This window comes from Canis lupus, chromosome 6 (assembly GCF_003254725.2).
Source record: "Canis lupus dingo isolate Sandy chromosome 6, ASM325472v2, whole genome shotgun sequence".
NCBI classification, from domain to species: domain Eukaryota; kingdom Metazoa; phylum Chordata; class Mammalia; order Carnivora; family Canidae; genus Canis; species Canis lupus.
In genome coordinates this window covers 69,290,173-69,317,598 of record NC_064248.1, presented here as the reverse complement: position 1 = coordinate 69,317,598, position 27,426 = coordinate 69,290,173, and the positions used below count along the sequence as shown (strand labels likewise).

At 37.3% G+C, this 27,426-nt stretch overlaps 1 protein-coding gene across 1 annotated transcript in view; it reads left to right on the top strand.

Annotated features, from left to right (window-relative positions):
- Positions 1–27,426, top strand: part of AK5 (adenylate kinase 5) — a 237,889-nt gene that overhangs the window by 26,934 nt on the left and 183,529 nt on the right. The window contains 1 exon segment of the mRNA XM_025417943.3: positions 23,186–23,377. Within this exon segment, the coding sequence (XP_025273728.2) occupies positions 23,186–23,377 (192 nt within the window).

Sequence of the window (27,426 nt, the reverse complement as noted above, 5' to 3'; positions counted from 1 at the left end):
ATAGAGGTTTAAAAAACAAAACAAAACACTTAGAGATAAAAGAAAACACATCCTCAGAGGACTGTCATCCTCCTTGCATAGTGAATTGATTTGACAGACATAATTTGATTTGCTGTTCCTAAGGGGGACAAATTTGATTTGCTCCTAAGGGGGAGCGATTTAATTTTAATTACACAAATTTTTTCTAAGCATTGGCACTTTTGTGCAAAATATTAAAGGAAATGTTGTTTTCCCCTGGAACTAATGACTTAGAAGTTTGCTTCTAATTATTTAATAATTAGATTTGAAATGGAGAATATATTACTAGATGATTACTTATTTTTATTTTGATGAGCGGTGACTACAAGACCCATCTAGATAAGAAGGCTGCTGAGGTTTTTATAACCACCCTCTATAAAGAGAAAAGACAAGTTCCAAATTTCACAGAAAGATAAAATCAGAGTCATCTTTGACTTTGCCCTGTAAACTAGATACTGTTGCTATATAACAAATCATCCAAAATGTACTTATTGGCTTAAAACAACAGTATTTTTAGTTTCATATGCTTTCCATGGATCGGGAAATCAAGAACTGCTCAGCTGGCTGGTTTTGACTCAAGATCGCTCATGACATTGTATTTAAATAGTGGTTGGAGGTAGACTTCTTTACTCACTTGTCCGATGCTTGGTTTGGGAAGATTCAAAAACAGCTGGGATGGGAACAGCTGGAGTTCCTCAGGCATCTCTTCCTGTGTCACCATCTGAAGGTCTCAGGGTGACTGGGTTTCCCAGCAGCTCAGAGCTCCATAGACACGTCACCCAAGAGAGCCAGAAGGAAACCCAATTGCCTTTTCTTTTCTTTTTTAAGATTTTATTTACTTATTCATAAGAGACACAGAGAGAGGCAGAGACACAGGCAGAGGAGAGAAGCAGGCTCCCCTCAGAGAGCCCGATGTGGGACTTGATCCCAGGACCCCAGGATCACACCCTGAGCCAAAGGCAGACACTCAAGCACTGAGCCACCCAAGTGCCCCCTGATTGCCTTTTCTAATCCAGCTTCAAAACCCATACATCACTTCAACCACTTTCTGTTTTTTTATAGAAAATAGGAGAGGGGAATAAGAGTCCTGCTCATTCTTCGCTTTGTTCATATCTGTCTCTTCTCTTCATTTCCTTTCTTCCTAGCCTTTTCATGCCAGGTACTCATGTCCACTTATTTGGACTTTTAGAATCCACACTCTTCCACCTTCCTTGTCCTGATTCTCCCCACACCCAGTCTATCTTGTATCCTGTGGCCAGATTAACCTTCCTAAAAGACCACTGTCATTAATTTTTTCTTTGGGTTGAAAGTTTTTAATGCCAATTATTGTCCACAAGCATGTTTCTCCCTAGAAGATTTCTATCAGAGTCAGGTACATGCCTTGTTAAAAAAGTGTGGATTGGTCAGATCCCTTCACAGAATTACTGAATTAAAATTTCTTTTATGTAGGACCCAAGAATGCACAGTTTAACAAGTTAAAACCCTCTATCAAAGCTGATTCTTAAGCATACTAAAGTGCAAACTTCAACTTAGTGTTCAGTTGCACACAGCCAAGGCTCTCAGCCATAACATGCTGCCATAGTTATGGAGCAAGCAGGCTGTTGCTAATATTAAGTACTGATGTTGGCGCACATCCACAGTTACCCTAATAATGTCATCTTCACTAGTCTTCACCCTTATTTTCTTGAGTGGGAGAGAAATTCCTCAGAATGGGAGCAGTTTCACATAAGATGTTTTCTCAATATTAACGTCATAAGGTTCTTGTGTCTTTGTTCAGATGTCCATGCAGTCTGATCTGAGCTGGACTTGGTTTGTGTTACCACCATCCCTTGAATACATTTTGTCCTTGTTCCCTTGCTATTTGTATCTCCTTGATGATAGTCATTTTTTACTGCTCGTCAAATCTACCTTCTTCTGGACAATTTCCCTGAGGATCCCAAAGCCTTGGAGATTTCTCTTTACTCTCAGCTTGTTCAGCAAAATATGTAACTGTCTATAAGATTTATGTGGCACTTATCATATAGTACCTTAAATCGTTAATGGTTCATCAGATTACTGCGTCGGTCAGATTCCAACAGGAAAGATGTGGCACATTCAGATAGGCTACCCAGAAGAGTGCTTGATAAAGGAACTACTGAAATGGTGTGCAAAGGACCTGGGACTACAAAGGATAGTTCAATATCATGAGGCTGGTAAAAGTGGGATCTGTTACCCTCCCTAGGCCTACAGATTCCAAAAAGGGGGAGCAGTTACTTGAACCCAAAAAAAGAAACAGATACATGAAAAAAGCTCCTTCCTAAGAGCCTTGACCTTCATTGAAGAGAGGTAGCCAGTCTCTGATGAGCCCCACAGGATGAGAGCTAGGGGAGTAAATATCCAGACTTTCCTCTCCTCCCTTCATCTGATCTTCTGCTGATGTTCACCATTGACCACAACCAACTGAAAGCTAGAGGGCAGAGGACCCCACTGACTTGTTCCAGAACAGCAACCATCCAGGGAACAGAGTTGGGGAGAGAATGGTGGAAGTTGGAGCTACAGAGGACTAAAGAAAATATACAGCACAGATAAAGATTTTTTGAGGTGGAGAGTCTTACAAACTACTTTTGTCTTTCTTACAGCCCTATGATGTGGTGCATATAGTAGTTAAGTAACTATGGCCTCATTCTTTTTTGCCAGCATGCATTGGTTTCATTTCCCTGGAATGCTTGATAAGGATGAGTGACAAAAGGCTTTCCCAATGTTAACATTTTGCATTTTTTTGCACAGTGATTCACTCAAACATAAACTACTGTATTTCCTTCATTTCCAGGCCCAAGTCTCTTAATCTCTTTAATAGAAAAGGCCAGTTCCTTGAGAAAATGCAGATACAGTTATAATTTGAGTCTCCTAAGTAATTACCAAAAATATAAATTCAAATTAAGCTAGCTGTCATATATTTTGGAAGCCCAAGATACTATTCTCAGATCCTACCAATTTAGCCTCACTGACTATAAGCACATTACATTCTGTGAAGAGTAAATATGTGCACAAGGGTGCCCTGTGTTATGTGAAAATAATGTCAGAGATTCTGGATTTCTAAAATGAATAAACAGGATAATTATTTACACTGAAAAGGATTCCTACCTTTTCAGAAAGATTCAGCTGGGATTTCCATTATTTGGATAGAAACAAACATATTTTATTTTTATGAGAGATGCTTTCTAAAAATAATGACATAGGTTGAAAATAAAGAACAGATAAAGCCATACCATGCAAATACTGAACATAAGAAAGCTGAAGTTACTTGATTGTTATTACATAAAATAGACTTCAAGACAACAAATATTACCAAAGATAAATAAGAACATTTCCTAGTGATAAAAAAATCAATTCATCAGAATGACATAAAACTTTTGGATGTGTATATACCTAATAAATTTTCAAAATGCACAATTGACGTAATTAACAGAAATAAAGGGAGAAATAGACAAATCCATACTTATAATTGGAAATGTTAACAATCCTTTCCCTGTCTTTGATATAAAAACTAGACAAAATATCAGTAAGGACCTAGATTTGAGGAACAATAAGCATATCTAGAACATAGTATCCAAAAACTGCACAGTACACATTGTTTTCAAGTGCACTTGGAAATTTCATTAAGACAAACCATATATTAGGGCATAACGCAAGTCTTAATAAATTCTAAAAGCTTAAAATGTGATGGAGTTCGTTCTTTAACAACAATAGCCAAAAGGGTGTTTGACAACTGTCAACATCAATTCATTTAAAAAACTCAGCAAGTTGAGAATATAAAGGGAATTCTTTTAATCTGATATGAAAAACCTATAGCTAATATCATTCTTAAAGATTAATCATTGAGTGCTTTCTACCTAAGATTGGGAACTGCAAAGGTGTCTATTCTTATGACTTCTATTGAAAACTGTACTGGATGGTCTAAATAACATATTAAGATAAGAAAAGTAAATAAAAAGGCATAAATATGGCAAGGAAGAAGTAATGCTGTCTGTTCTTGTGGATATCATGATTATTTACAAAAAAAAAAAAAAAAATCCTGAGGACTCTACAAAATGACTACCCAAACTAATAAATCTAGCAGGGTCACAGAATATATGGTCAATGTTCAAATCAATTTTAGTCCTATATATTAGCAACAAATTTCTATGCATTATGAAAATATAGGGTGAGCCACCTCTGGCTTATTGTTTAATTTCACTTTCCATGATAATTCCTTATTAAAATATTGCCTTAGAAGGGTAGCATCTTTTAAAATAGCATTATTTGAATACATAGCCATTAGTACTTGTCTATATATGAGGATGGGATACATGGTAATGTGCTTATGTTTGCATCAGAAAAGTGGTAGTGACTAATGTTCTAATGTGATAAGTAGCCCCTGACTATTATTGTATTTAATCTGGTGTAGACCTCAGTTCTTTTTTTTTCTGCCATGAGTCATGACCAAAAAATAGCTTCCCATTCATGCTTGAAATAATGTCCTTCATGAGGACATAGATTCATAGAAGCACAAATTTGGGAGGGTACTTTATCCTAAATATCATAACTGATGGTCCCTGCCTTTGGGGTGGCTGAGTCATTACAGAGACAAATAAAACCAGGCAAAATTAGCATTTTCTCACTCAACTGACAGTGAAAGTACAGCTTTTACTATGTGGAAAATTTCTTAGGATTTGTTTTGAAAAACCTTTAAAAACAATCTTTGAATCAAAAAAGTTTGGTAGCTACTGATCTCAAAATGGAAGCCAGGGGAGGAGGTAAGTGACTGGCCGGATTTCACAAATCTAGTTAATGTGAGAGGAGGATTAAGTAACTCAAACCCCTGAGCTAGCATAAGCAGCCCATTATCCTGTGTCCAGTGCTCTTTCCACCCAACTGTATTGTCTTCCTGAGTACTAAAAATGGATGAATCTAGTCCCAAAGAACTGAGACGGACCATTTAAACAAATCTTTCTGTAGTTAGATCCAAAAGGCATTTGAACAGTAGACAGCATATAAAAATGAAATTTTAGTTTCCCAAATGGTCCATTTTTAAGAGAAAGCACATCTAGTTTTACAAGCTCTGATATGCTTACTTCAAATCACTGTTTGTCTTCATAACTGTTCTATAGGCACATCTAAGAATTTTATAAATAGTATACTATTTGGTTCTTCTCTACTGAGTAAATGTATTTGTATTTAAGAAAATAATTTTGGGGGCGCCTGGATGGCTCAGTCAGTTGAGTGTCCAACTGTTGGATTCAGCTCAGGTCATGACCTCAGGATTGTGAAATCAAACCCCACATTGGGCTCTATACTCAGCACACAGCCTGCTTGATCCTCTCTCTGTACCCCACCCCCTACTGGTACACTCACCCTCTTGCTCTGTCTCTCTCTCTAATAAATAAATAAAATCTTAAGAAAAAAGAAAATGATAATTTTGAGTTATATATGAGGAAAACCTCCTTAGAAGTGCCAACTGTTAAGCGTTAGAACAAATTATTAGAGCCAACCATTGATTTTTCTTGTCTAGAAATTTTTAGGAATTCTTAAAAAAAAAAAAAAAGATTTTATTTATTAGAGAGAGAGAGTGAGAGAGAGAGAGGATGAGAGTTGGGGGAGGAGCAGAGAAAGAAGCAGAGTATCTGCTGAGTGGGGAGCCCACTGCGGGGCTTGTTCTCAGGACCCCAAAGTCGTGACTTGAGCTGAGGTTAGATACTTAACCCATTGAGCCACCCAGGTTTCCCAGGAATTCTTTTTTTTTTTTTAATTTTTTTATTTATTTATGATAGTCACAGAGAGAGAGAGAGAGAGAGAGAGAGAGAGAGGCAGAGATACAGGCAGAGGGAGAAGCAGGCTCCATGCACCGGGAGCCCGATACGGGATTCGATCCCAGGTCTCCAGGATCACGCCCTGGGCCAAAGGCAGGCGCTAAACCGCTGCGCCACCCAGGGATCCCCCCAGGAATTCTTTAATATAATTTTTGTGTACATTAAACACTCAGTATTTTTTTTAAACAAATTTTTATTTATTTATGATAGTCACACACAGAGAGAGAGAGAGAGGCAAAGACACAGGCAGAGAGAGAAGCAGGCTCCATGCACCGAGAGCCCGATGTGGGATTCGATCCCGGGTCTCCAGGATCGCGCCCTGGGCCAAAGGCAGGCGCCAAACCGCTGCGCCACCCAGGGATCCCAAACACTCAGTATTTACTGAATGAATGAGGAAATAATAAAATGGATAATGTTTTGAAATCTCTGGTGAGCCTTTCCATATCCATGGTTCTTTGCTTTCTATAGAATTTAATAGTGAGGGCAGCCTGAGTGGGTCAGCGGGTTAGCACCGTCTTCAGCCCAGGGCGTGATCCTGGAGACCCAGGATCGAGTCCTATGTCGGGCTCCCTGCATGGAGCTTGCTTCTCCCTCTGCCTGCTTCTCCCTCTGCCTGTGTCTCTGCCTCTCTCTGTGTGTCTCATGAATAAATAAAATATATTTTTAAAATTTAACAATGAAAAAAATTTATAATGAACCTACTGAAAATTCATTCCAGTATGTTTTATTTGAGCTACCAAATATTCTAATAAATACTGTTTTTTAGGCAGTGCTTATGCATTTATGTATATGTATGTTACTATATACACAGTTATAGATAGGAAAACATAGAAAGAAATGCTTACACACATACATACACATACACATAGGAGAGAAATATTTGGAAAGGTTTTCCAGCTCAGATTTGTTTCTGCCCAAATCAGTCATACATTTCAAAGCACTAAATTAATAATCTAAAAATATCCTATTAGAATGATTATACTTCAGTGCTCTGGCTCCCTGTTCAAGCAGAAAGGCCAAGGTGAAGGCAGCTGATATTGTGGCCAAAGGAGACTCGAAAGTCTGGCTTCAACTCAATGGCACCAGCACAATTTGAAAAGACCCAATCTTACAATAGCTATTGTCTTCTACAGCGTTGGAAGATTACCCATTTACTAATTACCCATTTGACACTTAAAACACTGAGTAGAACTTTAAAAGTGGATGTCAGCAATTTTGGGAAGTAACTTCATTGGTTTTAATTTTTAAAAATCCCTCTTCTGTCCAACACTACTTACCACTGAAAATCCAGTTGAGTCTGTGTGTGTGTGTGCGTGTGTGTGTGTGTGTGTGTGTGTGTGTGTTATGGCTGTAGAATGAAACTGAAACTAAATTTTCTCATGACAAAAAGACTTCAATTGTGTATTTTATTCAAAGGTAATGACTCCCTGGCCTAGTATGTTGAAAGGGATTTTGGAGCTGAGTCCAGGGTCCTGTGACCCTTAGCAATGATGATTCTCTGTATATCCCCGATGGAAAGCCGCCAGGATGGGCCATACCTATGCACAGACTGAAGTCTTTAAGTCTTTGAATTCCGATTCAGGATTTTCTAGAACCCTGGATCTACCAAGCCATTTATTAGATCTTTACAGGAAAGAACCACAAAACCTTTACCCTCCTCATAGAAGTGGAGTTATATTTAAAGGAGCATGGCATGGGTGGAGTTACCCACAGAGATGGTCAGAAAAAGTCCAATTTCACATTTTCTGCTGACTACTTCATTAGATAGTCTCTGAACCTAATTTGCTACTCTGGATATGATGATGGCTATCAGGTGATCAACTTATAAAATGAACCTTGAATTCATCACATTGTTATACCTGAGTGCTTTGTAACTGGAGGCCAGATTATGAGCTACTTTTTTAAATACAACATGCAACTATTATGTTTCTGGTGCTTGGTAGCACTCACCTAAGTGAATGAGTGAGTGATAGAAGAATAATTTTATTATATTAAAATTAGAAATAATAGAAAAGATCCATTTTTGCCATAGATCCATTTTTGCTTACCAGACCATAGACTTGGACATAACTTCTTCATTCCTTCCTCTCCCTAAGTGCTTTTGCCAGTAGGAGCCCTGGAAAGTTTCAAGGGAAAGAAAACATCCCTTGTATTCATGGAGTATTCATTCACATGAGCCACACGTTTCCAGGACTTGAGGTTGTACCCTGCTGTGGCTTCCATTTTGGAAGTGTATTCCAATATGCTAGAATTTCCATACAATTTCACTGTGTTGAAATAACATTTTATGTGCCTACTTCCACTTTAGGTCAGGATATCCTTGTGGATAGGGACCATGTCTTGTCCATTTTACCTCTCTTTAGTATGGAAGTTGGCTCATAGTAGATGCTTAATTAATGTATGTTGAACTGGACACCTGTAAATGCACTTCCAGTATTTTTAGAACTCTGTTATTCAGAAAATTCTAAAAGAAGGAATGAAGAGTGACCTAGTTTAACCACCTGTAGGCACGTACTAACATAATAAATGCTTGTGAGAAGAATGAAGGGATGTTCCTTAGCGGTTCTTAGAATGTTCAAGAAAATCTTGAGAACAAAGTACTCTAAAGATATGTTCTCAAATTCTGGCTGGAATTTGTTTGGTTCTTACTTAGTTTCTCAAATGTCTGAGAATATGAGTTTAAAGTATTTTTCTTCATTATCAATGCGAATGAGAAGAGTTATTCTAAGATAAGCTAGGCAGAGAGATATAGTAATATCCAATGAATAAAGTGGATTACTATCTCTTCTCCAGCCATTAATAGCATAATAGTCTTTTCTGAATTTCCTTGGAGACAGTCTTTGTGTTTGAATGAATACTTAGCAATCAATGTAGATAAGTGTGAAATAGAACTGTATTAGGCATGTGTCTTCTTTTGAAGTGTTAGCTTCTTTGAGCCACACAAATCAAAATAACTTACACCTAAGAAAATGATATCAGTTTTTTTTTAGAATGACACTGAAGTTTTGGTAAAAAAGAATTTCCGTCTAAACTTCAAATGGAAATCTCAAATAATGGCATTTCATGGTGAATTATCAGCCTATTTTCCGTTCAGTAAGTCTGTGCATGGAGTATTAATGGAACTATTGGGTAATTTCTTGCCTATTTTATATTCTCATATACCAGTTAGCATTTAATATACCTTTGAATTTCATTTTCCTACAAGAAATGCTTTTAAAAGATTTGGAAATGTACTTCTTCCTATTAGAATTTCTAAACCGCTTTTCTAATACTTCCTTTGGTTGCTAAGCATAGCAGAAAATCAAGTTGTCTAAAATAGGTAGGTCAGGGAAAAACTGTACTGTTCTTGCTTTTTTAAGATATATCTTATCTTATTTGATGCAAATAGAAATATATATTATATTTAGCTTCAGTAATTTTTTTTAGAAAACTGATTGCTCTGCAGCAGATCAAATAGGGATTTGGACCGCATATTTAGCTCATCTCTATCTTCTTTGAATTCAGAACATGGTAGGCACTATGTCAGGTTTATGCCTGCATATCAATGACAGGATTTCATGGGTAATGCTTCCCATTCTCAATAATGAGGACTTAAATGTTAAATATTTGTGAAGAAGCAAGGTTCAGCGAGAGGACAGTTTGGAAGTTGGCTAACTCGTATGCTGAGATCTTTCACTTCTTCAACGTCTGTCCCTGTGATTTTCTTGGCTGGGTCTGGAAACATCACCTAATCATTTGCTTCTTAATAGACACTGTTTTCTGTGGTCTAGTCAGTCATGCATCACATGTACTAGTCATGAAGAGTCCAGAAACTGACCCTATGAATCAGGCAGGCTCATCCCCCAGGTGTGTAAATAGCTAATGTATTTTTGAACTCCATCCATTAAACTTCATCCCTCTCTCCCTTCCAATATCAAAGTCTTTTTGTTTTATTTCAGGCTATTTGCCTAATGCTGGCACTAATAGCTCCCCCTATTTTCTAAATGATCATTAATACTGAGCACATCAATAAAGAGAATGTTAAGAATAACAATCATGTTTTACATTATATTTATTTGACCTCTTTATTTGTAAGGGGCACTTCATTGTAGACAGTGCAGGTTCATTAGCTCTTCCAGATGATCTAATTGCCTCCAGTCTCTCTCCCCATCCAGTCTGCCCCTGCACTACCATTGGCATTCATTCTAAGGCCTGAAATAAAATATAATATTTCTATGTTCATAAGATAAAACCCTAAGTGCTTAAGCATGGAAGACAATGCCAGCCCATCTAGTCTCAGCCTACCTTTCCAGAACTTCAACTTACGCTCGTGAAAGAATCTTAATACCTAGTAGATGAATGAATTAAACAAATGAAGAAGTAGATACCTACATAATAAAATTAGTGGCGTGGAAAAGACATCTTGGAAAGAATAGTGCTATAAATCTACATTCATTTCCATATTGTCAACCTGGTAGATATTAAATAAAACCGTAATCCTTTCCTCTTCATTAAATTCCTACATCTCAGCAACAAAATGTATCCCAATTGCTTTATCAAAATGAAGATTTGTACCATAAAAACCAAACCACTGAAAGGTATTTTTCATGAACTAATGATATCTTCTTAAAGCATTCATAATATACTCTGTTCAGCAGATGTGATTGATTTGGTTTGTGACAAGTTGGGGGAAAAAAGGGTAACCTAGATTACTACTTAATGAAAGTCATAGAAATGAACACATTGTGAGAGATGCCATAGGATCGTGGGAAAGGGTAGACTATAGCTTTTCTTTTCTTTTCTTTTTTTTTTTTAAGACTATAGCTTTTCAACAAGACATGCCCAAACTGTAAAAAGTAAGATTTCCCATACTAGTTGTCTCCCTAAGTTAGTTTCTTTCTCTTTTGATTTAATCACATTAATTACTTCAGATTTTTATTTATATTTTAAAGACTCCTATAAGTTGAATAAGCTCCCATCCTGAGCATGCATTTCTAAATAGGGTTTCTTACAAAGCAGAGGTTAAACCACAGCTTCCAGGGTCCTGTGTCCAGAGATCCTGATTTAGTAGAACAGAGTGGAGCTCCTTGACTTGCATTTCTGGCAGCCTTCTAGAAGATGCCCTTGCAAGGACACCCAGTGCAAGGGTTGCTCTTTCAGTCCTCAGACTGTAAAGTCTCCATCACATTGTTATCAGAGTTTGCCTTGGTGAAATACATTTCATGTAACTCATGTAATTTCATGTCATTGTAACAACCTTGTGAAAAGGGATGGAATTTCTCTTGCAGAAAAGAGGACTAGGGAAAGTATGTTGACTCACATCAGCTCTTATAAGAATTGCCCAATGGAAGTGGCCCTCTTCTTTATTCTCATATTTGTTTAAACACCGTGCTAATCATATCGTGTTATAGTTCTCTCTTCACTCAACTATTAGACTACGAGCTCCTTAAGATCAGGAAAAATGTCTTACTCCTCTATCTGATCAGGGGCTAAAACTTACACTGATCATTGGAAATATGAGAGATTAAAATGATTTTTGGGGAGCAACAGACTGTCCCCAGTCTGTCAGTCCTCCAGCATGATCTCTAAATCAGAAACATCCAGGGACAGAAATTGACAGCAAGAAAAGAATTCTTTTATTATGAAATTTTGTCTCTAAATTCAGTGGGACCCAAGAGTACCATCCGAACTCCATGGAGAGTTCCTTGGGTGTTGGCTGCTGGTAGCCTAGTGCTCGGGACCAAAACAAGCCAGAACACCTCTTCCAACCCTAATTCCACTCCATCAGCCCCCAAGGCTCAGATTGTCCCATCACTGTCACAGAAATGTAAATCCAGAGAGGGACAGGAAGTAGAGCCAGAAAAGCATAAATTGGGCTGGCGCTTAGAGCAGCCCAATGCAGGCCTTCTGATAATTAAGTCCAGCAGGTCTCTCTAGCTACATAGAAAGAAGCAAGTTCAAAGAGAAAGGTGAACAGCAAAAAGAGAGATGGGTATTATTTCTCCAGCTTCTTGGAAATAAAAGAGAGGATCGTAGGTGAGAGAAACCACACCCCTACCTAGGACAACAGTATTAGGTACTGTACAGAAGGTACTATATAGTACCTAGTACTGTAGCTTAGTGAAAAGTCTTGATCTGACCAACTTTGGCCATACTTTTTCTCCTCAAAAGTGAAGAGAGGGGGATGGGAAAAAAATGGAAGAGGAGTCTTGAACTCACTTTTTTTTTTTTAAGGTATTAACATTTTCCAATTTTTTTTTTTTTTTGTCCCTTTCTATAAACCCAAGGTTCTTAGTAGCTCAGGTCATAGAGTTTATAACCATAGAGCCATGCACAGCCCATGCATATTAGTTGGTAAAAGAGAGTGGACAAAACATGACAGAGCTCATCCGTTGCCAGGGTCCCACTTCATCTCTTCCAGTGTTTAGAATCTTCTATCTGTAAATGTTAAACTTAATTGGAGAAATTCCCAGCAAGACATTGGTTGCTTTCCCTCTCCTGGGGAAAAAATGCCTACCTGTTTAGGTGATCTTCTATGTAGGAAGATGATGTCTAAAAGATTCTCATCTTGTGAGCTGCAGACTTCGCATAAAATTTTGGTGTCACGTTCCTCTTAAGCCATGTGCCTGCTCCTCTCTGTGAATTTGTTGTCTTGGAAAGACCACTCTTCCTCTATTTTTCTCTGGTTATTCCTTCCTCATCTTCATGTCTTGGCTTAATTCTCATTTCCTCATAGGAGCCTTCCCTGACCTCCATGATAGGATTGGATTCCCCTAGTGTATGTCCTGATAGTAATAATGGTTCCACTTCTGTGTCGTGGTTATAGTCACAGTTTTATATTTGTTTGTGAGTTGTATTTTTTTATTATTATTACAATTTATCTCTGCCATTTGGCCACAAGCTCAATCAGGGCAAGAACATACCTGACTGTTGGTCCGTGGTGCATAGCATAGACTCTAGCATGGGGTAGATTCACAGAACATGAGTGTACTATTCTATGAGTTATCACAAACTTACTCCAGTTGTGTATGTTCTTGTTAATACTTGATATTGTTGGTCTTTTTTATTTTAGCCATTCTGGTGGATGTGTTGTTTCCATTTGCATTCTCTGGATTATTAAGATGTGGGCACCTCTTTACTTCATTTGTCATTTGGGTATCCTCTTTTGTAAAAATGCCAATTTAAGTCTTTTACTCATTTTTAAATTTTTCTTATTGATTTGTAAGAATAATTTTTATATTTTCAAAACAAGCCCTTTGTGGATTGTATGTGTTGTAAATATCTTCTCCAACTGACATTTTCATTCTCCTCATAATGTATTTAATAAATAATTTTTTTATGTTAAACCCATTCAGTCATAAAACTTCTTTATGGTTAGGGAATTTTAGGTCCTATTTAAGAAATTCTTGTCGATCCTAAGGTCTAGAAGCTATTTTCTTATATGTTATCTCCTAAAATCTTTATCATTTTGCTTTTCACATTTAGATCTGAACATCCATTTGAATGAGTTTTGCATATCATATCATATAGAGAGTCAAGAGTCATCGGTTTCTATAGTCCAATTGTCAAAGTTCCAATTGTCAAAGTTCCACTCGTTGAAAAGACTGCTTTTCCCACCGCATTGCAGAGCCACCTTTGTCATAAATCATATGCCCATATATTTGGGCGGTGGATCTGTTTCTGAGTCCTGTCTCTGTTGCAATGGTTCACTGGTCTTCCTTAAAACTCAGTACCTCACTGTCGTAATTACTGTGATTTGTAATGAATCATATTATCTGTCAATTAATTCTATCAATTTATTCTTTTTCTTTAAGATTTTCTTGAAGATTGCCTTGGCTATTCTTGGCCCTCTGCATTTTTAAATAAATTTCAGTCCCCATGACATACAAAATTTTAGCAAAGCTGCTGATATTTAGAGAATACATTAAATCTGTAGATCAATTGGGAAGCATTGACTTATTTTAGGATATTAAGTGTTCCATTCATGAATATGCACATACTTCATTTTGTTTCTGCCAAGGTCTGTGTAGTATTCTTATATCATTTTTCATTAGATTTTTCCACTAGGTGATTAAATGAATTTTTGGTTCAGTAGTATTTTTATTTTTTTCAGTGAGATAGCATTTTAATTTTCATCATTTATATATAAACACAGACTAATAAAACACATAAAACAGTAAACTTTCATAGTTAATATTTATAGGTGCATAGTTTTTCATGCTCATATGTTTTTAAGTATTGTATATATTAACAAATTTCACAACATATCATTATTCTTAGAATCGTTAAAAGACACCTAGAAATCTCATAATGTATGAGAGTAAATCACAACTTCTCAACAACAGCAACAAAAAAATAATGCCCTTTGACCAACATCTCCTCGTTTCCCTCTCTGCGCCCCTGACAACCACAGTTCTACTCTTTGTTTTTGTGAGTTTGACTATTTTAGATTCCTCATATAAGTGAGATCATGCAGTATTTGTCTTTCTGTGTCTCGCTCATTACACTTAACATAATGGTCCTCCAGATTCATCCATGTTGTCACAATGGCAGGATCTCCCACTTTTAAAAGGCTAAATAATATCCCATTGTACCAATATTCCACATTTTCTTTATCCATTCTGCCGACAAACATTTAGGTTGTTTCCATATCTTGGCTGTTGAGAATAATGCTGCAATGATTACGGGAGTGTGGATATCTCCTTGAGATATTGATTTTGTTTCCTTTGACTATATACCTAGAAGTGATATTTCTGGATTAAAAGGAGTTCTATTTTTAATGTTTTTGAGGACTATCTATACCATATTCCATAGTGGCTGTACCAATTTATATTCCCACCAACAGTGCGCAAGTGTTCCCTTTTCTCCACATCCTTTCCAATGCTTGCTATCTTTTGTCTTTCGATAATAGCCACTCTAACAGGTGTGAGGTGGTATCTCTTGGTGGTTTTGATATGCATTTCCCTGATGATTAGTGATGCTAAATACCTTTTTATGTACCTACTGGCCATTTGTCTGTATTCTTTTAAGAAATATCTGTACATTTTGCCCATTTTTTTGGTAGAAAGTGGATTATTAGGAATTTATTTTCTCAGTGTTTAAAATTGAGATATAATTGACATATCATTAGTTCGTTTCAGGTGTACGGCATAATGATTCCATATTTGCATATCCAAAATGATCACAAGAATTCCAGTTGATACCATCACCATACATAGTTACAAAAATTGTTTTTCTTATAATGAGAACTTTCAAAATCCACCCTTCTAGTTACTTTATTTTTTTCTCCTTAGCCCATCAAATATCAAACCAGGTCTGATATTCATGTAGTTTTATCACTTTTCTATTGGCTAATGTTTCCATTGTATATTTTTTCCATCTTTTTACTTTTAGCATTTCTCATCTTTCTATTTCAAGTGTACAGCTATATTAAGCACCTCTGGTGCCCTATCTTATATTCTCACAGCGCGCTATTTACTTGGCCATTGCTGCTGTGACTAGCTTCGTGCCATTGTAATGTGTGGCCACTCATTGGGTATATTTGGCTTCCTACCCAAGGAAATACCCATACACAGTGTGAAAGAATGGGGAATGAAATGTGTGGAGGTAACTCTTGACCAGTAGGGACAGGATCTGGTGGATGGAGGCTCCTTACATATGCCCCTCAGAATGTCCAGCAGCATGGAGGTACCAATCCCCAGTCACGGTGACCAGCTGGACACCACCTTTACATTGGCTTGCCTTCCCCCATTCCCCACCACCAGCTTTCTTGTTTATGGATGCTTTCATGCTACAAGACCATATGGCCTGAAAAGCCTAAACTATTTATCATCTGGCCCTTTACAGAAAAAAATTGCTGACTCCTGTTCTAGGGACGACAACATGCATCATTAACTTAATGTCTCATAGAATTCGGTATTTCTGCCACTTCCTGAACAAGTCCTTAAAACAGTTGAACTTCTCGCACTTGCCTCATGACTAATCTCTATTTTTAAATACCACAAAGTCCTTTTAGTGTTCTTTTATATGGTCAATATTCATTTAGGTTTACCCACATATTTACCATTTCATTGCTGTTCATTAGCTCCTCTGGGCCAATTTTCTATTTTGGATCATTTTTCTTCTACCTAAAGAATATTTTTTAATGTTTCCACTAGTGTAGAATTTCTGATGACAGATACTCTCAGTTTTTGTTTGTTTGAATACATCTGTATTTATTCTTAATTTTTGAAAGATATTTTTACTGCATATAGAAAACCTAGGTTGGCAATTATTTTTATTGGCCCTTTAAAGATACCATTTCATTGTTTTCTGGCTTTCATTGTCACTTTTGAAAATACAGCTATTTATTGTTGCTATTCTGAAAGTAATCTTTCATTTCTTTTCTTCTGGCAGCTTTAAAGATTTGTTTTGTTTTGGTCTTTTTGTCTGTCTAAACTTTTAGCAGTTTTATTATGATACACTTAGATCCGAGGTTTTCTGTTTATTCTTTTTGGTTTTTAGATTGCTTCTTGAATCTGAGACTTGATATTCTTTGTGAGTTTAGAAAATTCTTAGCTACCATATTGTCTAATACTGCTTCATTTTCTGTCCTTTTTTCTAGAACTTTCTAAGCATTCTCTCATTGGTCTCTTTTGCTGTTTTCTGTAGTTTTCCTATCCCTGGCTCCTCCTTGTTTCATTCTGAATATTTTGTTCTGCTCTTTTAGTTCAGTAGTTCTCTTTTCAGATATTCCTGATTGGCTGTTAAATACATTTAATCACCTAACATAATGAGAATTTGGGGTGATTCTAAAGGGACTTAGTCCTGTGAGGTTGGTTCACATACTCTGATGGTGTGTAGCCTTGTAGCATCCAACCAAAAGGGGGCAGCAGTAGTAGTTTCTAGAGCTCCTTCTCCTAGTTTTTATCTCCTAGTCCCATAGCTGTTTAAAGTCTGCTATATTTTGTTATGTAACATATGTGCCAGTTGTAGGAAGAAATTATTTTAGCTAGATCACTAGTACTTGTACTCCATGCCTGAGTTGTACTATAAGCCATAAATGAGAAATCTTTTATTTTACTAGAATCTTCTGGGATCCCTGGGTGGCGCAGCGGTTTGGCGCCTGCCTTTGGCCCAGGGCGCGATCCTGGAGACCCGGGATCGAATCCCACATCGGGCTCTCGGTGCATGGAGCCTGCTTCTCCCTCTGCCTATGTCTCTGCCTCTCCCTCTTTCTCTCTCTGTGACTATCATAAATAAATTAAAAAAAAAAAATAGAATCTTCTGACACCAAATGACCTTCTCCTTTAAAAAAAAAAATACACACAAAGATATTTGAGATCTTTCTGAATCTGCTTAAAATATATGGAAATTAAACTTCCAATGTTTTGCTTCATCAGCAAAACTTTAGAACCCATTAATAAATAACTACAGAAACTGAGCTCTATAAATCAAGACATTTGTCAAGTATAGCTGCTATTGCATGTCTGCCAGTGTCTGAATTAACTAAAAATTAAAGACTGGGGGGGGGGGCGGAATTCTGCCCAGAAGTTATTCCATGTTAAATGATAGTAAAGTATAATTATCCTTTTTTTCCTTTTATGATCTAATCTAGCTTCTGTGGTAATGGTGTATGTTCAATAAATGTTTAATGGATGAAAGAAATAATTTAGTTTACATTTTCACTGTGGACAGAATAGGAAAGCAAATTTAAGCCCAATATTAGAAAGAACTTCCCAGTTATTAGAGTCTTCCAGTAACAAAAGGGGCCTGCTTTGTAAGTAATAGGTACCCATCCCAAGGAATGATTACCAGAACATTCAAGTTCATATGTTCAGCTTTAAAAATCACTTGTCAAGAGACTGTGGAGATAATTACAGGTTTGGCATTAATTTGGGTCAGATAACCTCTCAAGTTTTTTCCAGCCTTTAGTTTCTGGGATTTCAGTTTTTGTTCCAATTTAGTCTTCTTTCTCTCTTTGCTTCCTGGTTTCTGACAGTGTGATCTGAATTATGGAGTGTAGGCCTTGTGACACATCTTCATAAAGAATAGGCCAGTCAAAAGTACTGACAGTTAGGAACAGGGAGTATTAAAACAAGCTCACTTGGCAGTCTGACATGGTGAATACGTCTTTGCTTATCAAAGGCAGTCATGGGTTCTTTCCAACAGAGTAATCATTCAGGTAAGAGACTTTAAGTCAATGGACACAGGAAGATTGACATGTCTGTATAATGACAGAAAAAAAATTGACATAGTTGAGTCATTAGGAGAAATGATATCAGCAGTTGAGACACTTACTTCCTTGTAGACAAAAGTGGTATCTAAAATTTGTTCTCATTTATGTTTTCACTCATTCATTGAATCAGCAAATATATTTTGAGAACCTAGAGTAAGAAAAGGTATGTCAAGGATCTACTTTGTTTGGTGATACTTCTCGACATTTCACAATTAATTTTCTGAAAACTTTCTAGGGACTTAATATCTTTTAGAATGGAATGGTGTCTGTTTCTATTTTGGGGGAAAAACATAAACAATTCAAATATTTTTTCTTTTAAAATGGAATACTGTTGGAGAAGATGAGGCCCTAAAGAGCAGACATATGTAGGGGCTACCAGGAATCAGACGAGCATACTAGTGGCTGTGAGCACTTTGCTGAACAGTCAGCCTGTTATCCCTAGCTGCCACAATCCTCACCTGTTCTGTATTTTAATCTTTTTTCTATTTCTAATTATATCGTGTGTAATTTATGCCAAAGAAAGATAGCAAGTTAATTACAATTATGAAATTAAATAACTTTTCAGATTCACTTACTTCAGAGTCATCTTTATGAAACCTAAAGTTGCACTCGATGATCAAAATTCTTAAATATTTCACTTAAGTTTTCTGTAAACCTAAAACTACTTTTTGTTTTGTTTTTGTTTGTTTTTAAAGATTTTATTTATTTATTCATGAGAGACACAGAGAGAGAGAGAGGCAGAGACGCAGGCAGAGGAAGAAGCAGGCTCCATGCAGGGAGTCTATGTGGGACTCGATCCGGGGTCTCTAGGATCAGGCCCTGGGCCGAAGGCGGCACTAAACCGCTGAACCACCCGGGCTCCCCCTAAAACTGCTTTTCTAAAGAGTCTTTTACATCTATTCTCGCTGGGAGATTTAGGAAAGTAGTGTTGGTACCATAAAATACCATAAAAGTAGAAAAAATTAAGCAAGAAAAGAATTTCACTTAGGGAAAAAGGTGTGGAGTTTGATTTTGGCCTTGCTAAGTCACAAGTAACATTAAGACTAACAGGTAGAGATGTTATATAAAGCATTTGAAAATACAGGACTTAGATTCTGTAGAAAGTTAGCGCTGAAAATGCAGATTTGAGATCTGTTGACTAAGGGTAGTGGTTGAAACCAGAACAGTAAAAAAACAATGAGAAGAGAATGAGAACCTGGAGAAATGACCTAAAAACAGTAACATGATCTAAGCCTAAAGGAAAGCCCCCACTTGTGAGCTTAAGGAGGAAAAAATGTGAGCCAAGAAAGTAAATAAATAAACAAATAACATAAAGTTAAAGGAGGACCAAGACAATCTAGAATCATGAAAATCAAGAAATAATAAACATGACTAAAATTTTTTGAGCACTTACCTTGGATCAAATTTGTGCTATGTATTTCACATACATTAACTTATTTAATCTTTATAGTAACTCAAGTAGGTAGGTCTGTATATCTTTATTTATAGATGAAGGCACAAGGCTTTGCAAAATTAAGCCATATGCCTGTCACTCAGCTGGCAAGTCCTAGGGAAAAAACTGGAATGTATGTTCCAGGGTTCATTTTCTAACCATGGTCTCTAGAGTGTACAAGACAAACCGCTGTGGTATTGGAAGAATATGTTAAAATTGCAATTATTTTATCTCTTCCTTTTTATTTTCATTTTTAAAAGATTTTATTTATTTATTGATGAGAGACACAGAGAGGCAGAGACACAGACAGAGGGAGAAGCAGGTTCCATGCAGTGAGCCCAATGTGGGAATCGATCCTGGGACCCCAGGACTCAGGTTCGCACCCTGAGCCAAAGGCATATGCTCAACCACTGAGCCACCCAGGTGTCCCTCTCTTCTTCTTCTTCTTCTTCTTTTTTTTTTATGATAGTCACAGAGAGAGAGAGAAAGAGAGGCAGAGACATAGGCAGAGGGAGAAGCAGGCTCCATGCACCGGGAGCCCGACGTGGGATTCAATCCCGGGTCTCCAGGATCGCACCCTGGGCCAAAGGCAGGCGCTAAACCGCTGCGCCACCCAGGGATCCCCTTCTCTTCTTTTTTAAATAGCATTTTGTGTGTATATTTTACAACATGCATCCTAATTGCGTGCATATTTCCTAAATTAATAGGTACCTATTTATTGGGGTATATGCTCAAATAATTTACTAGCGTAAATTATTTTGGATGTAAAAAAATTGGGAATCATTTCTTTAAACTGCTATACAAAACTGCCTTTTTATCTTGTCCCATCTTCAACAAGAGACTACATTTACTTTCTATGACCATGATGTCTTTGAAATGCAGTATTAGTTCTAATTGAGCTAAGAAAGTTTATTTCATCTGTTCTTTTCAAGTCATTCCTTGTTATTTTCAGACATTTGTGAAAGCTTTTGGGTTAATTGGTTCTTTGTAATAGTAAAAGGAACACAGGCCTTAGACCAGACAGACCTAGGTTCTAATATCAGCTTTGATGTTTGACCATCCAACCTCAGACAAGTACCTCATTTCTCAGAGCCTCAGTTTATTCATCTGGAGATAATATGTACCTTGTAGAGTATTGCAAATTTTACCAATATCATAAGAAAATAACTTAGCACTGGGCCTGGCATATAGTAGATACATTTATTTATTTATTTATTTATTTATTTATTTATTTACTTACTTAATTACTTATTTACTTATTTATTTGAGAGAGAGAGGGTTTCATCTGGTGGGGGAAGGAAAGGAAGGGCAGTGAGAGAGGAAGAAAGAGCATCCTAAGCAGGCTCTGCACTACTCAGCCCCATGCAGGGCTCCATCTCATGACCCTGAGATCATGACCTGAGCCTAAATCAAGAGTTGAACACTTAGCGGACAGAACTATCCAGGTCCCCCTATAACTGACAGTTTTTAAAGGACAGCAAAAAGTAATAATAGGAGCAGTACTTGTTTACTGCAGAGATTAGTTATAGTCCGCTCATCAAGTCCTCTCTAAAATCTGGTCACATATAGCTTTGAAAAAGTTTTGTTTCTACTGTTCTTAATTCAACCTGGAAACTTGTTTGAACATGAACAAAAAGTATTTTCCAGAAATATAGAAGGCACTGCATGTAGCTGTGCAGGTTGGGGAATGCCATTTACATGAGCTACAGGCAGACCTTATAGATTTTGTGGTTCAGGTGCAATAGTGAATATCACGATAGAGTAAGTCAGATGAAGTTTTTTGTTTCCCGGTGCATATAAAAGTTATGCTTATACTATACTGTAGTCTATTAAGTGTGCAATGGCATTACGCCTAAAAAACTCAGCATACATACCTTATTAGTTTAAAAATATTCTATTGTTAAAAAAAAAAGGTCTAACCATCATCTGAGCTTTTAGCGAGGTTTAATCTTTTTGCTGGTGGAGGGTCTTGCCTTGATGTTGATGGCTGTTGACTGATCAGGGCGGTGGTTGCTGAAGCTTGGGGAGGCTGCAGCAATTTCTTAAAATAAGACAATGAAGTTTGCCCCCCTAGTCAACTCTCCTTTTCATAGATAATTTCTCTGTGCTGTCTGATAGCACTTTACCCACAGTAGAACTTCTTTCAGAATTGGAGTTAATCTTCTGAAGCTCTCCTGTGCTTTATCAACCAAGTTTATGTAACATTCTGAATCCTCTGTTTTCATTTCAACAATCTCCACAACATCTTCACCAGGAGCAGATTCCATCTCAAGAAACCACTTGCTTTGCTCATCCATAAGAAGCGACTACATAAAGTTTTATCACGAGATGCAGCAATTCAATCACATCTTCAGGCTCTACTTCCAATTCTCGTTCTCTTGCTAGTCCTCTCACATCCGCAGCTACTTCCTCCACTGAAGTTTTGAACCCCTTGAAGTCCCCCATAAGGGTTGGAATCAGCTTCCAAATTCCTATTAATTTTGATATTTTGAGCTCTTATCGTGAATCACAAACGTTCTTAATGGCAGCTAGAATGGTGAATCCTTTCCAAAAGGTTTCTCAGTTGACTTTGCCCAGATCCACTTAAGGAATCACTACCTATGGCAGCTATGTATTTCTTGAATAATATGTATTAACACAAAATGTGTTTCTTAAATAATAAGACTTGAAAGTTGAGATTACTCCCTGGTCCGTGGGCTGCAGAACCAGTGTTGTTCTGTAGCAGGAATGAAAGCAATGTTAATATCATTGTACATTTCTATCCGAGCTCTTGGGTAATCAGGTGCATTGTTAATGAGCGATAATATTTTGAAAGCCATCTTTTTTTCTGAGCGATGGGTCTCAACAGTAGGCTTAAAATACTCCATAAACCATGTTTTAAACAGATGTGCCATCATCCAGGCTTTGTTGTTCCATTTATAGAACACAGACAGAGTAGATTTAGCATAATTCTCAAGGGCCCTAGAATTTTCAGTACAGTAAATGAGCATTGGCTTCAACTTAGAAGTCACCAGGTGCATTAGCTCCTAACAATAGAGTCAGCTTGTCCTTTGAAGCTTTGAAGCCAGGCCTTGATTTCCTCTGTAGCTAAGACCTACATGGCATCTTCTTCCAGGATAAGACTGAAAATCTGCTGTTCCGTGTGAGCAACCTGCATGAATTATCTTAGCTAAATAACTTGCTAGATAACTTGCTGTAGCTTCTCTCTCAGCACCTGCTACTTCACCTTGCATTTCTACAATATGGAGAAGGCTTCTTTCCTTAAGCCCCACGAACCCCTCTCTGCTAGCTTCAGGCTTTCCTTCTGCAGCTTCCTCACCTCACAGCCTTCACAGAATTGAAGAGAGTTAGGGCCTTGCTCTGGATTAGGCTTTGGCTTTAGCTTAAGGGAATGCTGTGCTCTTTTGATCTTCTATCCATGACTCTCTCCATATCAGCAATAAGCCTGTATCACTTCCACTTCCTTATCATTTCTGTGTTCACTGGAGTAGCACTTTTAATTTCTTTCAAGAACTTCAAGGTGTACCTTTATAATAGCAATGACTCCTCCTGTTCCTGTATGGAGCAATAGCCCTAGAAATGTGCTGGCAAAGACCCAGGGGGCCAAAGATATAGCATCCTCAACAGAACTAAAAGAGCTGAATGCCACTGCCCACACTTGCATTGGCTGGTGTGTTGAATGCTTGTCTACTTGTTTGGTGTTCTTCGCAGATCTGTACTCCCGACTTGGTGGTGTTCTTGGCTTGTGCCAATCAGAGGCTCAAAGAAAGATTACTGAAGCGCGCAGAGCAACAGGGGCGGCCTGATGACAATCTGAAAGCTACCCAAAGGAGACTAATGAACTTCAAGCAGAACGCTGCTCCATTGGTCAAATACTTCCAGGAGAAGGGGCTCATCATGACAGTAAGTTAGCTAGATTTTTACATGTCCGTTGTAAGAACCATCTTTTAGGTTTCTAATTAACCTGTTCGCATTTGGAAACCCTCTTTACCTTAAAAAAAAAAAAGTGGCTTTTCATGGGTTTTAGATACAATGGGAAAAAATGATAATTTTTACCTGCTTTGCCTTTATTAAGTCAGTATGATAAAAAATACTTTCACTTGAGTTTGATTTCACAAAAAAAGATAAATTTTAACCTTGGCTAGAATTCTGTAGCCCCCAAAGAAAAAAAAAGAAACGATGTTTAAATAATTATTTGGATGATTTAAAGTAGTATTTACCCAATTTCTCAACTCTTATGTCTTTGGAAACCTAATAATATTGATAGACTTAAAAACACATACTTGATATAGTGTTACTAGACTTAAGTTGTTAAGTCAGGTTTTATCACGATGTACCACCTAAGAAAGTGAGATCCTGATGGCACAAAAAAGTCGCCTAAATGTTTGACTTGCTTTAAAGAAGTATTTCTATCTGAAAATGGAAGGCATTGATCTTTCTGTTCCATTAACGCAATGCTAATATTAATGTTTTTATAATTAGTTTGTTTTGTGGTTAATGATACTCAATGTACCAATGAAAGATGAGGCTAAATCATTATTTCATGCAGTTATTAGAATACGAGAAGTTAGAGGTGAAGATTCAGCTAAATTATGATCCCATAACATCAGAAATTCAAGTAGTAAAACAGAGGAGACAAAGGAATCATTGGCCATCTGAAGAAAACTTTTTATGGAAGAGGACCCTAACCTCAGGGCAGCTCCATGATAGTTGGATGGTGGCAGAGCTCAACAGAACCCTCCCCACAACCCTTGAGTTTTTCTTACCAGACCAGAGATTCTTGTCTAGGGAGATTACAATGCCTGGTAGACAATCTAATGAAAATAATGCATGCCTTTCTTAATAAAATGCATGTAAGGTTTTTTTGTTGTTGTTTTTTGTTTTTTGTTTTTTACAAATTTTAGGTAAATCTACTGAAGCTCATCCACAGGGCCCCTATGACCTAGCAATTACTGGATACAAAAATCTCATTAGACTAAGATGCCCTTAGATCTGAGACAGTCACAACACTTGAATAATAATCTCTTTGCAGTCTTTCTAGCACTATAAAGAAATATTTATTTGAGTCAAAGTTGTCATGTCAGGGAATTGTAAATCTGATCTGAAAATTGTTCACAGTGCTAGAGTTCACTTCATGGTCTTCAAGAGACATTGAAAATAGGAAAGATTCAAGAAAATCAGAGCGGATGTTTCTCTGGCTATTTTTGTTGAGATTGTTCTCTGTTTCTCTTGCAAATTACCAATGCTGACTTCGGCATTGTGTCATGAAAAAAGAAATTTACCCTCCAGACCAAACCCCCAACTGCAAGTGCAGAGCCAGAGTTTTAATTGATGTTTGCAAGGCTAAAAGGTATTACCAGAATGTCTCTGATTACTCCCTGCCTGTCACATTCGTCATCACAAGCAGAGCAGATTTCCCAAATGAATGCAGAGTGGAGATTGTTAATTTACTAATATTTTGCATGGAGGTGAAATGCCATTGCCTGTAATTGAGGGAGTCAATAACAATGTGGATGACAGCCTGTAACCTCACTGCTAAAACCAAATAAGCTTTAGGATAAATGCCTCTAATTACTGAGAGACTTGCCTTGGAAAGTCACCTTTGGAAAAGTGGTGAACACAAACACAGGCGAGGCTCTGGGGAATCGAATTAGAAAATTTTGTCTGTCAAAGGAGCAAGTACGGCATCCTGAGTCACATGTCCTCCTTCAGAACGTGGATCATAGTTTGGTTTTGGAATTAAAATATATTTCATAGCATTTCTGCTTTTAACAGTGAGTTAAGTAATAAAAAAAAGATCATCTTTATTAATCACAACCATATTAAGATTTTAATTTTAAAAACCGGGAGTTAATAGATCAAACCCAAATATTTCCTTTTCTCTGTAGTTTTTTTCTGTTGCTCCTCCCTGACCCTCTTAATTGATTCATTTATTCATTTAGTAAATATTTATTGAGAACCATGGGGTGCCAGACACTCTGCTAGGTGCTAGGGATGCAAAGCTAAATAAGCAAAAGGTAAGGATCTTTTTTTTTTATTCCCTGACGTACTGCAAATTCCTAGAACAGTACCACCTACCTGGTTCATAATGTGCTCTCAGTAAATGAACAAAGCGTACAATCTATGGGGAAAGAGATTACTAAACAATGAATTATTTAATGTGATGACTGTCGCAAAGGAAAGTGTACAAGGAAGGCATCCTCATGTGTGTCACGTACTGTGTTAGGAATTGAGTCCTACCCACAAGTCAGATTAATCATTGGTCTGGGTGTGAAGTTCTTAAAGGCCACGTCCCTCAGTCCATCTGAGAAACTTAATTTTGGTGCTTCTCTTCCCTTGTTCTTTGGTTTCTGAAACTCTCACTTGAAATCTTATGCTCCAATGCCATGTAATAAATTCATGATGCTCCAGGACTTGGTCTACATCCGTAAATTGGAGATGACATCACCCACCATGTAATGTTCTTTGGGTGAATCTCTACGACTCAGATGCCCGACCTGTGAAATGGGTATAATCATCCATCCTATCTCAGCGTAATTGTTAGGGAGTAAATGGATGGATATCAAGTGTTTAGAACTGCCTGGAACGTTGTAAGGACAGTTTAAGTGATTAATACTGTTCTGTTATTCTTGTGTTTCTTCCTCTCTCATCCTTCCCCTTCTCATCCCATCTTTCGGAACCTACAATTACCACTAACAATGCTCTGCTCTTTGAGGACCCTCTGTTGCCCTTTCTCCCATAGATAGTATTGAAGAAATCCAAAATAAAGAATCTAGGTTTTAAAATTTTCATGCCAAATTCATTTTTTTCCTTAAAAATATCTGTTATCAGTTTTTAAATTGTCCCAGTGTTTTTTTTTTAAACTTCTATATTGTCTGTCTAATCAAACCATATAATGGCTGTGTCTGAGTAGTGCAGTTGGGTTGTGGCAAGCATCAGCTCATTGCTTTTTCTTTTTTACTTCATCATTGACTATACCTATTGGCAGATTTGACTAAAAAACAAACCCAGTGTGACTGAAGAGAAAACCTAATCAAAACAGGAAAATATGCTGTTATCTGAGTACTGTATCTTATTGACAGGGTTCACATTACATGGGTCTTTTCATTTTTATTCTTTTTTAAAAAGACGTATTTATTTATGAAAGTGAGAGAAAGTGAGAGAGCGAGTGAGCCCTCAAGCAGGGAAGGGGCAGAGGGAGAAGCAGACCCTGCTGAGCAGGGAGCCCAATGTGGGGCTCAATCCCAGGACCCCGAGATCATGAACTGAGCCAAAGGCAGCTGCTAATCAACTGAGCCACCCGGGTACCCCAGTTTTTATTCTTTCGTTATACTTGCCCATATACAGCCACTGTGCTATGGAATCACAAGGCTCGGATATTCGGGACTTCATAGAATCTTCTCAAATTTATATGTTGCTTTTTAACTTACTGTAGAGTTGGATGTAATGCTCATCATGTCTTTTACAGCTTGATGCTTCTAAGTTAGGTGCCATGAGTTCCCCCAAGTGTGTTAAGAGTTTTGTTCTGAAGTCTGAGTATTACTGGGACCAAGAAAGCTGCATCTGTATTCTTACTGAGTAAGCTCTGTTTCACGACATTTAGAAGCATTTGGACTGGATGCAGCTATGTAACTCTTGAACAAAAATTTCCCTTCTTTAGGTTTTTCAGGTCTCAATAGCATGTATGTGTCATGATCATTTTTTTATCTTAATTTTTAAAGCTTAAAAGAACCCTAGTCTATTTTAATCATCCTCGCTAAGTTGGATGAAACTTATTGAAGAAATAGTATTAGTGAAGACAGGTCAAGTCTCTGTAAGTTTGATGAACTCTTTAAAAAATATCCACGGTTTCGTTCATTGTTTTAAGGGTCTTCTAAGATGGTTGAAAAATAATAGGGTAAGATGTAAACGTTTATGTTGTTTATTTTCCAGAAGGCACTGTGCTGTCCATA